Consider the following 17,373-nt stretch of genomic DNA (forward strand, 5'->3'; position numbering starts at 1 on the left):
CTCCAGAGCTTTTCACAGCTCTTCACCATCTAAAAAGTGGTACTGGTATCAATAGACTAAAGTATTGATAAGATGATAAGTTGATAAGATGAAATTTGCCATACGGGAAAATCTACCTCAGCTAGAAAATGTTTCATAGCATACAAATAGTAATGAGCTAAAAATGACATATGCGGGTAATAGAGATAACAAAGTAGGATATTAAAAAAGATTTAGAAAAGCTCAGAAAAAACATGATTATGTGGACTTTGAAAGTAGAAGAGTGGAAGAGCAGAGGTGTGATTCTGCTCCTGTGAAACCTATGGAAGTTTGTTGTCAACTGTGGATGGGATTGAAAATCCTTCTGGAGGTGGTAGTTTGTTTGAATTTAGATAAATGGAAATGCTGTGAGGGAACCGTGAGGGCCAGCCAGCATGTCCATGTGAGCCAGAGCACTGGGTACATGGTGGGAGTCTGTCTGGGGTGGTGAGGCAGGGCCTGTCACCAAGTGCCTGTCCCACTACCGCAGTCAGAAGCAGTGCAGCTGGGTGCACTGGGGGGCAGCCCCTGCCCCAGACACTCAGGTGCCCTGGGGATAGGGACAGGTCAAAGCTGGGGTGTTGGGCCATGGCTGGGCCCAGCTTGTTGAATCCCATGGCCGGGAAGGACAGGGCTGTATAGAGCTGGAGTCCAGCACTGCTGAGGCCTCAGTGGGGGGGAGCTGATGGCCTTGGGGCTCTCATGGGGTCCAGGTCCTAGGCAAGACTGGGGAGCCCTGGGGTTGAGCAGAGACAAGAAGGCCCTCAAGGCCATGACAACTGTGCGGAGTTCAACATGCAATGTTATTATTCAAACTGGATATAATATATACGTAGCAGTAAGGAGCAGAGTACTGATTTTCAAGTGCAGTAATTGATTTTAGGCGTAGTCACATCTTCATGAATTGGCATTCTATCACTAAAAAGTCTGAGAGAGAGTGAGAAGCTTGGACAGGATTAAAAAAATCAACAAAAATTAGGCTGATGGAGAGGATATGTGAGTAGAAATCTGAGAGCTAGCCCAAATGGTAATTACAAATATTATTGACAGCACATAGTGTCTTTGGGCTTCTACTTCATGATTGCATTGGAACACACATGATCTTCAGGGGAATTGGATTGTAGTCATATTCATCTCCATGGTATATGCAAGATTTAAGAGTTTGGGAAGGAATTGGGTTAGAGTTGGTAAATTCAGCAAGATAAATATAAATGAAATGAAAGAAGAATGTAGATTGGATTTAGATGATGGAGAATAACTCTATCACATAGTGATGTCTGCCAAAATACAATGCACAGTGTTCCTTAGTTTGGAACACTTAAAATGTTTTTAAAAATTCATCCGTTGTGTATTTTTTGTTAATGTAAATACCCTCAGTTATAGCTGTCTGTATATTGAAAGTTTGGGGAAATATTATGTTGATCACACCCTGTAGTGGCTTTTGATGTGTCATGATTTGCATTAAAAAATAAAAATTGTATCATTCTAGTCACTCTGTTTGAATTGAAATGGTACTGCTCACTCCCACAGAGGTGCAGTTATACCAGTAGGAAGGTACTTCTTGGAGTTCAATGCATATATGAGCAATGAATCAAGTATAAGTGCTTCCTTACATTGGTATGCCAGTGTTTATATTTTCTGATTCAAAAAATTTCTTTTTTTTTTTATCCCATTCCTGCCAAAGCTCTTGCTTGCATGCTCTTTGTGTCAGACATAGCAATTGTGGCTGCAGAATAAGCCAATTCAGCAAACTGATCCAAGAGAGAGCAAAATCAACAGTTATGTTCAGTGTCAACTGAACAGATTCACCTCCTTGTTGCTGATGTGCTGATGCAAAGAAAGAAAATAGAATATGCAAATGTCTTGGAGCCACTGGCATAATTTTGACTGTAGCCTAAGGATGCGTATGATACCAAATGACATTTGAAAAAGTATGTTTCTAACAGTTTAAAATTAAGCTAAATTGAGGTTGCCATTAGTTACTTTCCTTTGTGTCCTCTGCTACTGTTCTGTCCTTTTGTGCTAGCCCTTATGCTTGTCTTGATGTGAACCAGTTTGGGGCACTGAATCAGATGGAAGGTGCCTTTCCTAAGGTTAGCCTTCAGCTGACTTACCTCCCCATACCTGCTTATGGTAGATGGACATGTGCCACTGCTACACAAGGTCAAAGGCAGGAGTGCATGAAAGGAAGCATAAACAAGAGTGAAGCAACTTGCATTTTGATGATGTATATGCTGTCACAGATTATGTCCTGTGAAAAGGGATGCCTGAGGAAAGTATGCCAAGTGGTGAGATATTCCTGGAATCAGGCATTTCCATCACAGTTCTGACCACTTATGTCACATGCATGACTATTTTGGATTAATGTACAGTTAGCTAATATCCCTAGTTTGTTCTGGTTGAAGTTTGCTTTCTTGCGCACACCCTGGGAATAACACTGTATACATACAGAATCTAACAGCCAGTGGTCTACAGCTGGTAATTAGTACCATTTAGCAGCTGCTAAGCAGGATAATAGCCTGTTATCCTTGAAGATCTCTAATAGGAGTCCTAATGACTTGCTTACACTGCTTCTAAACCAGCTGGCATAGACTTGCTGTGCATGGTGTGAGATTTAAAAGAGGGACTGAGTCTCACTTTATATGGAATTCAAGTCAAGGGTAATTTGATTTATGCCAATTAAGTAAATCTGGTATAGGATCAACAGACATGATAAAATAGAGGCAGCATACGGTCTATTCAGCAGAAAAAATAGTGTTGTATGCAAATTCTTCAACTTCCAGTGTTACATTAGGGAAAAACATGGGATGGCAATTGTTTTCAAATTAGTCTACTGCCCACAGAATGAGTTATTTTGCTGATGCGTGTTTTAGTACGCTGTATATAATAACTGTAGAACTGGAGACTTGAATACTCTGAAATAAATTTAACATACTGTAAAATATTGTAAGGTTCTGAAACTTATTCAGTTCTACAAACATTTGAGTGTACAATTGGGTGTCTCTGTGTACCTCACTAACAAAAATTCAGAATTCAGTCAGGTCCATGCTACCAGCCCTTGATGACATAGCTCATTTGGCCTGGGAAATAGCTATGTTGGCAAGCCCCCTGCTGTAGCTATGATGATAGAAGCAATATTTTTAGCTAAGTGTGTGTTATTTTGTGAGGTGATTTACAGAAGTTCTAGTTGCACTGAGGTAAAATCACAGCTTTATAAACTAGTGAGACCTTACCACAGCAGTTTTTTCTTTCAACGTGGCCAGAGCTCTAACTCAGGAAAAGTCGATTAAGAAACAGAGGCAAAACCAAGGGATGGACTACCACTGCATAGAGGCTTGAGGTGTGCTCCTTGCAGAAATATCTTTGGTACATAAAACTGACTATTGAATTGGCTACTTCCAATCTTCCCTAAATTACTGTGATCACTGGTTTTCCATTTCAGTCTAGGCATGAGCATTCTATTTGAAACTGTAGCTATAAGAAAGGTAGGAACTGAATATTGTGAAGTGAAAAAAAAAAAAAAAGAAAGAAAATAGATATTCTACCAAAAAAAAAAAAAAAAAAAAAGAAATGGATGTAAATGTTAGGTAATGTGATCCACTATCTTTTAAGTATTGTTCCTCTGAATCGATCCTAGTCAAAAGTGCTTTTCCATGTGAGTATGTCTTGATAGAGTCTTAAAAACAAAGGTGTTTTACCTGCCATACCACTGCTCAACTTGTGGCATATCACATATGACTGCTGCCCGTAATTACTTTTTTGTAAGGAGATTAATTTCTAATTAATGTGCTTGAGCATATACGCCATTTGATTTCTGGTCTTAAATATTTTCCAGTAGAGGCAAGAATAAGTATTTTCCAGAGGATGCAAGAACTGCATAAAATTTTACATATATAAAATGAAACAGAAAAGGTGGAATTTGCTTGAAGAAATGCTCTATTTAGCACTTGTTGAATAATGTTAGAGCCTAAACTCATGAGCTATTCTGGCTATGTCAGTATAGCAACAGAAATATCTGTTCCCCATGGAGGGAACTGTGACCTCCTCATTGATCTCATTTGACTGAGAATTAGTGACTGTGGGGACTAGAGAAATAACAATTATATGGGGTTTTCTGGTTCAAGGTATCTCAGATAACAGGACAGCTGTTCCCTTGACCTTGAATGATTTGTATCATTAGGAAACTGCTAGGATTGCTGAATGGCTAGATATGGACGTGTGGGGTTGAGGCTGCAGGTCTTAGTGGGGTGAGCTATCCTGTCATGTGCTTCTCTCTGCTGCTTGAGGTTATCTTCCACAGAGGAGTGTCTGAAGCCCTGAGCCACACTCAGGCTTGGGATCTGATTGATTTCTCCACTAAGAAAGCATGGGAGAAAACTAACATCTGTTTTGGTTCAGGTCTAACCTTAAAGCTGGGACAATGGACCTCTGAGGATGTAGGACTATCTCTGTCAATCTGTTTCATTGGTGGTTTGATTTCCTTCTGTTAAGGAGAATGCTATCAAATCTGCCTGACAATTCATATCCTTAAGTTCAGCAAAGAATCAGTGACACCACTGCTTTGGGACCATCATCAGATTCCTGTCTGCCTGAAGAAAAATTATAAACTATTGGAGCTTTAGTAGGATGAATGAAAGCAGTGGCTTCATCCTCATCAATGCTGTGTTCAAACAGTGGACAACACAGTTTGGGTATAGAAAACTAAGGATCTCAAATTCAACTTCTGTGGAAAGTGTCTTTTTCCTCCCTTTGTTAATGCATTCTGTGAATGCCATAGCTCTTAGTTGTCCAAATGTTGTGCATATTTCCTTTATGATATTATTATTTTTTAATGTTTCAGTTGAGCTCCAGTGCAGGGATTGTGTTCCAGGAGTTCTTCAGAAAATGAGAAGTAAGATGAGGTTTAAACAAATTCAACAGGTGATGCTGGAAATACTTCAAGGATGGAAAAAACAGTGGAATTATGAATGAGTTGTTTTAAAAAGACATAAAGAGAATGATTTTTCTGATTAAGAGGTGTAACCGATGAATAGGGCTTCATTTGAAAGCATTAGCTGTCTCACTTGTTGTGTGGTGAAAGTATTGCTACTGTAAATGTGTTTGTTAGGAAAACAAGCCAAATTAAAAGAATGATGAAATCTACACGTAACACTTCTTGAATTTTGAATTTTCATTTTAACCTCATCATGGGAAGAGTAAGCATTGCTCTAAGATGGCGTTTACTAAAAATTTATGATATCTTAATTGATTTCATTTCCTGCTCTGATTAAGACTAACATAACAGAGATTGGTGTTCATCTGTACATCTCATGTGCAGCTGAATTGTCTAACGGGTTCCTCGTAATTATCTTCAGTTCAAGCTGAAAGTACAGCGTGACTGGAATAAGGAAAGCATATTAGGGAAGAATGAAGAAGGCAAGAATTCTAAGTGGTGTACCTATACAGGGTTTAAGATGCTATTGTTGGATGAACAATCTGATTATGGAGTGACTACCAGACAAAATATGGCACTTCGTTAATTGAAGGTAGAAATATACTGTTCTTCTTGGTTCAGTGTCATTTCTGTTATCCAGTTACACAATTTCATGGTTGACTTACGCCATAACTACTTTCAACCATTGCTGAAAGTGGTGGTTACTCCAGTCTTCATATTTGTTTGTAGCCATTCCAAGCCATTCCCAAATAGTTTATCTAGCTGAAAAGTAGTCTTTGTCTTGTGCCAGCACAAGGGAGGTGACAGAAACATTCAGCCTGAGGCAGCAGGTGAATAGAAAGATCCATTTCAGCAACAGCATGGTCTTAGGTGTCCACAGTAAGTTACATTTCTTCACATAACGAACAAGTAAAGCCTTCCAGCTAGAGGTATGTATCCCTGATAAACTGAGAACAGAAATAAGTGTTAACAGGAGCAAAGTTTACATTAGATAGCTGCAACTCCCAGTGGAATGACTGTTAGAAACATCTACTAGTAACCTATATTCAACACAGCAAAAGGTAAGTTTTACATTTACTGGGTATTTCTTTTTCTGTCTTTTCTGTTAAGAATAAAACTGGTTTACCCAGATCTAAAGTTCGCATAACTGTAGTGGTCACTAGTGAGCTGTTGGTAGCCCTGGGGCCTCAGGAATCATGTGCAAGGCTCTGCTATCACTTCAGACTTTACTCCTTTGCACTCTAACATGTAAGGTTGCACATGGTTCTACATAGTATAATAGCTAGTAGTTAGATACTATTAGTCATTGCCCAGCAGAAGTAGTATTTATTCCTATGTATAACAAAGTTATTAACACTTACTGCCCAGTTCTTAAAACCAAACAAAAACATCAGCTCATTGTCACTGGCTGTTAGATAATTGCTGTAGAGACTAAAAAAGCTGAAAAAATGCCCAAACAAGCCTAGATGAAGTAAGCCTTACAGCCCTAGCCTCACATGGAAGGCTATTTCAAGGCCTGTGACTGATAACAGGCATGGCAGTGCTAGCTTTACTGGACTGTAGGGCTGCATAGAAAGTTGTAACTCAGTCGATACAGTCAATGAATTGTGGAAAGCTATTCAGCTCAATGGAATAATTTAGTTAACATGAGACCAACTTCATCACTCCAGTGCTTTTTAAAAAGCTTTATTAGACAGTACAGTTTGTGAATGGTTGTATCAGTTCTTTAACTTGCTGATAATTTTGCATGTTAGATCTGAAAGATCTTAGAAGAATGGATGGACCTCTTTAAGAATGCAAAAGAGGAGCTTGAGAGTTTACTAAAAATGTTGTTCTCAATTTTAATTTTCAAGTAAATGTCAGCTTCCTGTCTTAAGGACTATTTTCAGTCCCTTCTCTTTCCTGGAGATTTCTCTTCCATGAAAGAATATATATCAAAATAGTTTTGAAAGAAATCCTTTGAAAACTATCTTAAAAATTGCACTAATTAAGGGAGATGCAGCATGTCTAGAATATAGCTGTGTATGACTTGTTGTCCTCATTAGGGAATTTTTTCCCCAAATTACTGGCAGTAGTTCTATCAAAAGGAAAAGCTGAACATAAAAGTGAAGATTTTCCTGTTGACTGTATCCTTCAGTGAAAGACCTAAGTGAATTGCATGGTTGGGAGGGGAGTTCTGCTTCTGTGATCTTTTCATTGTTTTCTTTTTTTTTATGTTTTTCAGAGAAGGGTAGAATTCAAGAAAAGAGGAATATTTTTTTACTTGCCTTTATATGCAGAGGAATGTTTCACTTAATCCTAGTTTGGAGCAAAGACTCTTGCCCAGTTGAGAGTTTGCATATCTTCCTAAGTAGTCTCTGTGATGTGAATTTCCCAAAGCACTGAATAAAGCACACAGTAATGAGGAAAAAAATAATTCAGACAAGGAAAAGAAGTGCTAAGCTTTTATCTACTTACTCTGGTTTCTTTGTATATGACTTGTTCATTTCCTTATGGTCATAATTGATGTTCTACTTCAGTCTTGCAGTTTTGTATTGTTTCTTTGTGATGTAATCTTGGTACATATTTCTTCTGGGGGGGAAGCAGGGTAAAGACATGAATCGTTATGAATTTTAATTTCAGATCTAGAAATGATCTGTCTTTTTTTGCCTTCAAAAGCAGTGTCACTGAATGGATCTGGAAAGATGTTCCTTCCTTCTGCATAACTGTTGTATAAGCACTAAAACCCTGGGTGGCTTGATGAAGGGAAGAGACAATAAATTCTCTGTATGTTTTTGTACACAAGTGTCCAAGGGCTTTCTGTGTCAGTTACACTTTTAGGCTCCAGATGCTATTTTTGTGGAATATTTTTAGAAATGCAGTTTTCCATTCTTGTCCTGCTCCTAGCAAACAGGTAGGATCTTCATCCTCTGTCTTTGCTTAAAGGGAATTAGCTTTAAAACAGTTTTCGTGTTTTCAAGACTCTTAATGAGTGATTTCATCTCAATGATCAAACAAGAAATGTTGTGTCTTATCTTTACTGCCATTATTTTCTTGTTTATTTTTTTTTTTCTTGAGAAAAAATGTGACACAAAAACACTATATAAAGTGGCTGAGAGTCTGAAATGGGTAGTTTTTTTTTTTTTCCTTGTTGAAAATAAGGGATGGAGGAAGGAGAATGACTGAGTTAACTTGTTCAGATGAAATCCTGACCAGATTGGCATGTTGAAATTACTTTTGGAGCTGTAAGAAATCTTTTGTGATACAGAATCGGTGTTTTATGTCCTGCTAAAGAAAAGGTGTAACATACAAACACTGAAAATATTGTCTAATGAAAATGATACAGTTGCACACCTTTTTAGGAGGTAGGAAAAGTCATAGCTGACTTAAACCTGAGGTGGAGGAAGCATCTCCTTATATGGTCAGCAATTTAGATATTAAAAGAAGGGAGGAACTTAGTTCTGTGCTTTTATTTTTGATAGACTGTCTAGACGAGGACACTGTGTACTTTAGAATTGAATTTCCAGACCTGAGGGCTGAAAGAAATGCATTGTTTTTTGTCATTCATCCATTTTTTTTGTCAAGGTCATGAAAATATGTATGTATTTCTCCACCTTCCCCCTCTCCTTTGGTGCTTTTCATCTTGCTTGACAGTTGTTTTATTTCAGGTTACTTAATGTTCCACTTCTGCTTTTTATGGGTAAACTAGAGACTACGGTAGCTTCTAATTGTAGTTAGCTTTCAAAGTGGCATTTGCCAGAACATCTAGTCTTTCAGAGTTATATAAATGAACCTAACTGAAACCTTGGGTGAGCTGAAATAAGTACATGGAACTACTCATAAATTGTGAATTTATACAGTGGTTTGGATTGATGTTTGATTTTCAAAGTTTAAACATGAGCAGAAAATTTAATGGATTTGTATAACCAATGTAAATATTTGCTCACAATATACCTCTGCATTTACCGTGTGTGGAGCAGGTAGTTATCATAATGCCAAGCCTTTTCCAGTCCCATTTTCACATGAATTTTACAGGCTTGCGACCATTTAGCCAGATTTTCTTTCTTAGGCAGCATACGTCTAGGACACACGATAAGAAATAACTTAGCATTTTCCAAAGACATTACTTGTGAAAATGTACAGTGTCTGAGAAGAAAGCTGATTTCTTTCAAATAGGTCAACTGAATGTTTGAATGCAGTAAGTGCACTTAGTACAGTGAAAATGGAATTAAAAGATATTCTCAAGATAAAGAAGACACACAAAATGCATGGGTAAGGAGGAGATGGTGCACATTATGCACATTATTTCAAGGTCTTTGACATGGTCCCCCACTACATCCTTATCTCTAAATTGGAGAGAGATGAGTTTTGAAGGCTGGACTATTTGGTGGATAAAGAATTGCTTGGATAGTCATAGCCTGATGGTTGTCATCAGCAGATCTATGTCCAAGTGGAGGCAGTGATGAGTTGTGTCTCCCAGGAGTCTGTCCTGGGACCATGCTCTTCAACATCATTATCAACAAACAACATGGACACTGGGAAGCTGAGTGGTGCAGTTGACACAGTAAAAGTAAGGGATGCCATCCAGAGAGACTTGGCAGGCTCAGAAAGTGAGCACGTGAGAACCTAATTAGGTTCAACAAGCCAAATGCAAGGTGTTGCCCTTGGGTTGAGACAATCCCAGATATGAGTGCAAACTGGGTGAAGAATTCATTGAGGGCAGCCCTGTGGAGAAATACTTGGGGGTCCTGGTGGACAAAAAGCTGGACATGAGCCAGCAGTGTGTACCGGAAGGCCAACAGTATCCTGGGCTGCATTAAAAGGAGGGTGGCCAGCAGGGTGATGGAGATGATTATCCCTCTCTACTTGGCTCTTGTTAGGCCCTTTCTGGAGTACTGTGTCCAGGCCTGGCGCCCCCAGCACAAGAAGGATGTGGAGGCTTTTGGAGTGGGTCCAGAGGAGGGCTATGAAGATGATCAGAGAGCTGGAGCACCTCCCTTATGAAGAAAGGTTGAGGGATTTGGGCTTGTTTAGCTTGGAGAAGAGAAGGCTTTGGGGGGACCTCATTGGAGCCCTCCTTCCAGTACTTGAAAGGAGCTTACAAGCAGGAGGGGAACCAACTTTTTACATGGTCTGAAAATGAAAGTGAAAGACAAGGGGAATGGCTTTAAACTAAAAGAGGGAAGTTTTAGTTTAGATGTTAAGTAGAAATTTTTTTACTCAGAGGGTGATGAGGCACTAGAAGAGCTTGCCCGGAGGGGTTGTGGATGCCCAATTTCTGGAGGCACTGAAGGCCAGCTTGGATGGGGTCCTGGGCAGCCTGATCTAGTGGTTGGCGACCCTGCCCACAGCAGGGATTCTATCTAGATTATCTTTAAACACCCTTCCAACCTGAAACATTCTATGATTATTCTCTTGACAGATTCTTAGGATCTGGAACAGCCGTGAGACAAATTCATGGCTCTCCTGTAGGACAGAAATTGCAGTGACTCAGAGGCTTGGGGTACCCAGAAGTTTAGAATGCTATGTGGGCCTTTGCTCGACTCTGTCCAGGAATCTTAAATAGGAATAAAACTCAGGATTTCCAGATGATGGGGACAAAATGAGCTATGTTTCTATTCACTGTACATTACTGGCAGTTACTTTCCTGACTGGAGGCTTTTTAAAAGGATTTTTCTTGCCAGTTCAGTGAAGAAAGGACTGCAGTGCTGGGGTGAGTTCCCCTGATGGTGCCTGACAGTGTCACTGCGCTGTCCTGCTCCAGGAATGAGCACTGGTGGCATGAGTTATTCAGTGCTTAAATTCCAAGTGAAAAGGTTATAAAGGCAGTGAAGACCATTGGGAAAAAGTGCTGAATTTTCACCCTTGAGTGGGCACCGATAAGCAGGGTTGTTTTTCTGCTTGCATTTGTAAGCCTATGTTCATTTCTAAAGGAAGACCGATAGGTGTAACTGGGAGTGAGGTTGAACTATGAATATCATTTTAAGAATTATTCTGCATCAGTAATCTGACAATGCACTGTAAAGGTTAAATTGAGTGCAGATCAGATCATTTAGTTATGGTTTGGTGATTAGTGTTGAGTGATACAACTTATGAATGCTATTTTCAATTATTTACTGAAAAAGCCAGCAGGTCTTATGGGAACTCTGCAAAATCAAATAAAACTGATAGACTGCGATTTTGCTCCTAAGGTGATTGTGACCTTGAGTAAGAGCCTCTTTCCTCCCCTCTGCTATGTACAGAGCTAACATGCTCATCATCTGTTCTTTTGAGAAGTCCTCGATACTGTTCATATTTAACATTGTTATCAAAGGTTCTTTGCTTCCAGGCCTAGCCATTAAAATAGATGAGATGGGAGATGCTGACATGATAGTTTTGCAAATGTTATCTCAGCAGTTTGCATATATTATTAAATCTGTTAATGAAGATGGGGAAGAATCAGGCAATTAACAACTCAGAATTGGCTGTATTGCTGCATTAACTCTTGTTCCTCTTTACTTTGATATTTCAGTGCTGCGGCTGTTGAAGGATGGTGCTGACCCTCATATGCTTGTTTCCTCGGGAGGTTCCTTGCTCCATCTGGTAAGAGTGATTGAATATTAGTGTTAGTGACTGTGGATAAATACAGTGGGATGCTGAGTAGCAGATTGGGAATATTAGCAAGAATTTCTGAGCAAAAGTTTTTTTTATCTACACTGTCCTCCGTGGTAATTATGAAGGCATCCAGCTATGCATGTGAAATAAATGGTCAAATTTCTTATCAAAGGGTGGATCACATTATAGGAATGGTAACTAATCAAGTTAAATGAAATGTTTTATTTATAAATTTTCTGCACAGTAAGAACAAAGGAAATTTGTTTGATTTTGAAGATAGAATTGTGTGGTTCAAAGATTCATAGTTCCTATATGAAGAGCGCCATGATATAACATTTTCCTTTTGTTTTTGTGCATATTTTCTTGCACTAATTTTCTACTCATAGATACTTAACACGGTCTGCATCTAATTTATCATTATTTACATTGCCATTTGGATTACGTAGAGGATGGAAGGAAAACTGCACATATGCAGTGACCAAAAGAGAAGCAAGAAGTAAGGGCATGTAGGAGAAAGACTACCATACAGAAAAGACTACAGAGACCAAACCCATTGGCAAAGCTTACCATAAATTCTTAAGTCTGATCATCATTTGTGTCCTCTGTGATGCTTCAATTGTAGACGTGCTTTCTGTTCAGTGTGAAACTATTTTAAGATATTTGAATTCTACTTTTATTTCACAGTGCCACTAAAAGAAATGCGACTTCAGAAATACAGCAAGTGCATAAAAGATCTAGTTAAAAGTCTGCTTGCAGAATGTTTCATTTTAGGTTTTGGAAGCACTTTGGAAATTTTTTTGCTTAACAATAGCTTGAAAATGTGGTTGGTATGAGATTATGTTGATCTGTATTATAAAAATTCTTATCTCTGATTTATTAAAACTTGAACTTTTCATCTGTATCTGTATTTATGAACCCAATACTATATGCAACTCCTGCATTCACCGAGGTACCTCAGCTGTGTCTTGACTGCACGATGGAACCCATCTGGGCACTTTTCCTTCTTCCCCTTTTCCTCCAGTGTCCTAGCTTCCATATCATATTAATGCAGATGAGCAAACTGGATGCCATGGTGTGGTTCTACATGTGATATTAGATGTGACAGAATAATTATTTCATACTCACTTGCAAATTGCCAACTTGATCTTCTTCTAATATCTTCTAGTTACTGAGCTCATATGCAAGGCCAGACTCAGGATGTTACCTTAGGTGCTCTAATTGTCCTTAAGTATCATCTGTAAGCACGTGTGATCTGAGATGTGGCAAAAAGAGTAAGAAAACAATGCCTATGCTAATTTAATCTTCTTTGCAAAAAATGATTATCTCCACCCTCAAAATGAAACAGTGTGTGCAAACACACGTGCTTACATGCATGCCCACACCCACACTACCCCAAGCATGCCTGTAATGTGCAGCGTATGTGTTTGTCAGAGAGACTTGAACAGGAATTGCTAAAGGCAGTGGATTGAAGTATAGAGAGGTGTGTATTACTGCTACAAACTGCATAAAAGGCAGGAGTTAGAGTATTTGTGGATGTATGTGTGTGTGAGAGTGCATGTTCTTGCAGCTTACTACTCATGATGAGTTTATTCAGTTCCTGTGCACTAATTTGGAAGGACGATATTGAATGAATAGACAGCTCATCTTCACTGCAGCTTTCAGCAGATTTTATTTAGTGCTTTTTCACAGGGAATAAGGGATTCCGTGAGTCATACACATGGAACTTGGTGTCTCTGCAGAACTATTTCTATAGATTTATCAGCTGTTGTCTACAAACATATAATCTGCTAAATTTAAATAGAGAAAAAAATATGTAATGAATTCAGTTGTGCAAGGAGTATAATGCTATCCCTAATCTGCTCTTTCTTCTAGTGTGCTCGCTACGATAATGCATTTGCTGCAGAAATTCTGATTGACAGAGGAGTGAATGTAAATCATCAAGATGAGGATTTTTGGACATCAATGCATGTAGCCTGTGCTTGTGATAATCCTGATATTGTCCTGCTGCTGCTGCTAGTAAGTAAAACAGTCCAATGCATTGTGTGCTTGAAAAGGAAACAGAGTGTAGCACCATACAGTTTGAAATTGCTGTGTGAAAGCACTATATTGCTAATCATATCAGTAAAAGCATATATTGTATATGTTTATTTTTTGACATTATTTTGGTGCTCAGGATTTTTAGAAGATACATAGCAAGGCATTTTCAGATCTTTAATAAGAATACATTATGAATGTATGTCATGACAAGTCTCCCCTGTCTCTTCCCTGTAGTCAGGAGCTTATATCTCTGATAAGCACTCAGTCCCAAATGGGATACTCAGATAATTTTTCTTTTATCCTTGTCACTTTCTGTTAAGGGTTGAGTTGGCAGACAATCTTATCAAAACCTCCTTCTTAAAAGCAAATATTCACTCAATTACTCTCAGTATTCATAAAGAAGTGTTTGTGGACACGACCAAAATGAGGCCAATTTAATATTTGTCTAATCAACTTTGACTTTTTGAAGCCGTATATACCCAGTGTAGTGATAGATATGACATTCAGCCTCTGTAGAGAACAACTTTGTTCTTATGCTTCTGTTCTTGGGACTGCAGGATATTAAGGATATTAAAGCAACTGTTTGTCCCATTTCATTTCCTATTGCTTTTTAAAGCAGTAGTGCAGAAACAATTCACAGTCTGACTTAGTTTTCTAATCTATTTGCATCAATTTAAAATTTGTATATATATTTTTAATAGGTCATTGCAAGTAGATAAGCATTTCTTAGAATATTATAATATTTCAATGTTACAGGTAAAATTAAGGGAGAAATATTTTTGAAAGACTGTATACTTGGTAATAGTTTTCATGGAATCACTTTGGGAGATTGTTTATTCCAACCCTTCTGCTTAGAGCAGGGCCAGCAACAGCAGCTTTTCTAGGACCATGTCCTATGGCAACCCACTCCTATGTTTGACCACCTGCATAGAAAAAAAAAAGGCTTTTTCTTAGGTTTAAACATTTTTTTTTTCTGTATTTTGGTTTGTGCCTGTTGCCTCTTGGTCCTTTCACTAAGCACTACTGAGAAGAGCTTGGCTCCATCTTCTCTACTGCCCCAATCAAATATTTATATAAACTGGTACGATCCCCCTGAGCCTTCTCAAGGCTGAAAAGTCCCAGCCTTACCTTGTATGACAGATGCTCTCGTCATTATTATGTGTTTTTTTGCAAGGATCTCCCCAAGACATTCACATCTTCCTTGTACCAGGGAATCTGCTTTATCAGTTTTGAGCTTCCACCAGTGCCTTGGCCTGCTGGTAGTGCAGTTCAGGAAATCTATGTCTGCAAGAGCTAATGTTGGCTAGTGTTCAACTTGTCCACCAAGGACCCTTCAGACCTAATCTCAGCATTACTTTGTGTGGAAAGCTGTCTAGTTAGACACAGATAGCTGGCTAAGTTTGTCTTGTAGAGGAGTATCTGTCTCTGCCTGAAGGTTATAGCTGGGAGGGAGCACTGTTCTGGAACTGTATGCCTATACTGGCTCAGCGATGTAAGTCAAAGCTATCATATTGAGTTGTACTTCGCTGAATATATATACTGGGTGTCCAACCTTCTGGCTTGCCTGGGCCACACAGAGTGAAGAGAAATAGTCTTGGGCTGCGTACATGTAGGCCACTCCAAAAGTAATGCCTCCTACTTATTTCCATGGAAATGACAACAGCTATGAAGAACACAATAACGCTGTTCATTTGAGCAAATTCTCAACTACAACAGACTACCTTTCCACATAGTCACCACCATTAGTTATGTACTTTTGCCACTGATGAACAAGAGCCTGCGTGCTGCACTAGTAAAAATATGTACCTGCAGAGGTGAACCACTGTTGCTGTTGTCACTGCTGAAACATACCACCCACTGCCCCGCTGCCTCACTGTGCTTACATCCACTGTGCTTACATCCACTGTTTGCTCTTTCCAAATATTCAGTAAGTGTGAATGAATATCATTGGGTGCCATTTTTTCCTCATGGAGGAATTCAGTGACAGCCTTTTGTTTCATATGCACTTCCACGTCAGATGCCATTCTGTCAGACTGCCCCTTTACTGTCTTCCGTCACATGACAACAAAAAGTAATGGAACATTGGCAGAAAGGTTCAGCCTCTACTGTCATACCACCAATGTCTGCCTTTGATGTCATGGACCAACATAATAAAACAGGAGGCATTACTTTTGGAGCAGCTCTTATTAAATATAGAATGTAGTTAATGTATATGAAGTATCAAAACTTATTTTAATTTTGAATGTTTTTTTTTATTATTAAAACATACAAGAAGTCAGCAATAAAAACATAAAGCTGGTGGGATATTTGATCTTGTTTTTGTGAAGGTAACCCATCAGTTGAGTTTGATGGCAGTGGTTGCAGTTAATGAGCTCTTAAGGTAGATCCAGTAAGTAAGGTAAATCCAGTAGAGATTTTTGATGAAACTTTATTTTTCCTCTGCTTCATCCTTGAGAATATTTGTTCACAACTGAACATACTGCCAAAAGCGATGACACAAATAAGGCATGACTTTGAAATGAAGGATATTTCTCTTTGGTAAGAGAGGGTTTGTAGATGTCTGATAAAGAGACATGATCAGATTTTTGATTGCAACTGTATACATTCCATCTGAAAATTTACAGGTGATGTATTTATGACTGAAAATGGAATCGCAAATAAACAAAAAGAAATGGTGATTTTTTTGCAATCTTGGAACCTGTCCTCAGGCTCCTTTGTCACAACAGAAAGCATGGCTGCGTATTTTTGCTGTTCACAGGACTGTGTTTAGCCAATATATCAAAATCCGTACACTTCTTTGCCATAAAGAGCTGGCACTGCACTGTGCCCCATGTGCTGATTTCAGCCCAGATGGGGTTAATAGCACGCTGATGTTTGATTGGTGCTGAGGGTCCAGACCTGCTGGATGGGGCAGAGCTACAGCCATGATGGTATGGGGCAGCAGGTGGCTGCAGTGTGAGCTGTGCCGGGCTGTGGGTTGGACATGCATGGAATTGTAAATTTGCCATCACAAGCAAACGGCTTTCAGCAGTAGTGAGGATAATCTTCAGATTTACTTAATCATAGTGAATTACAGTAATATGATTTGACTCTTCTAACTCTAATATAACGCTGTGTATCTGAAGAAAGTACTGTGGTTACTGCCTGACCTTCTTTAAATGACCTGGGCTTCAGTGAAACTATCATTTGGAACTTGGAGTTAGTTTTACACTGTTCTGTAATAGCTTTCTCCAGTCTGTACCTTTGCTTTTAACATCAAATCTTATCTTGTAATCTCTTAGGATTCTGATGGCCTCTGAGGCTGTACCTGCTCTAGAAAACTAAGATGTGTCCAGGAACGTTCCTGGACTGTGATAAACTGTACTAGTAAACTGCTAGAAAGGCCTGTGGCATGAATTTGGCATGTGCCTTTTTGTTTCCTTCTGGACAATTTCCCAATGCGTTTTTGAAGTTGTAAAGTCCCATGGTACATTTTGTATACAGCTCATATGATGTAGAGGCTGAGAGACTTTACTGGACTAAGTGAGATCTGTCCCGTGCCAGCTGGCTGCAATGCCTAGAATTTTCTCAGGTACATTTTTTTTTTTTTTTTAATAGTAGAGTTGCCGCCTTTGTCATATTTGGCTTTGTTTGGAATGTCCATTTCTTATGCTTTTCTATTACAAATATAATGTATTCTTTGAATTCTATCTGCTCTTCTAAACCGATCAGCAGATTAGAATGGAGAAGCTTGTCCATAACAATCATTGTACTGCTCAATGGGAATTTCCAGAAATACTGCATGCTATGCTGTTGTTAACATTAACAGGAGC

General features: G+C 38.9%; 1 protein-coding gene across 3 annotated transcripts in view; it reads left to right on the forward strand.

Annotated features, from left to right (window-relative positions):
* Positions 1–17,373, forward strand: part of MYO16 (myosin XVI) — a 366,647-nt gene that overhangs the window by 104,367 nt on the left and 244,907 nt on the right. For all 3 annotated transcript variants that reach the window (XM_004938536.5, XM_040662650.2, XM_416950.8), the window contains exons 3-4: positions 11,442–11,512; positions 13,397–13,540. In XM_004938536.5, coding sequence (XP_004938593.2) covers positions 11,442–11,512; positions 13,397–13,540 — 215 coding nt within the window. The remainder of the gene's footprint in view (positions 1–11,441; positions 11,513–13,396; positions 13,541–17,373) is intronic.

Source organism: Gallus gallus, chromosome 1, assembly GCF_016699485.2.
Source record: "Gallus gallus isolate bGalGal1 chromosome 1, bGalGal1.mat.broiler.GRCg7b, whole genome shotgun sequence".
Taxonomy (NCBI): domain Eukaryota; kingdom Metazoa; phylum Chordata; class Aves; order Galliformes; family Phasianidae; genus Gallus; species Gallus gallus.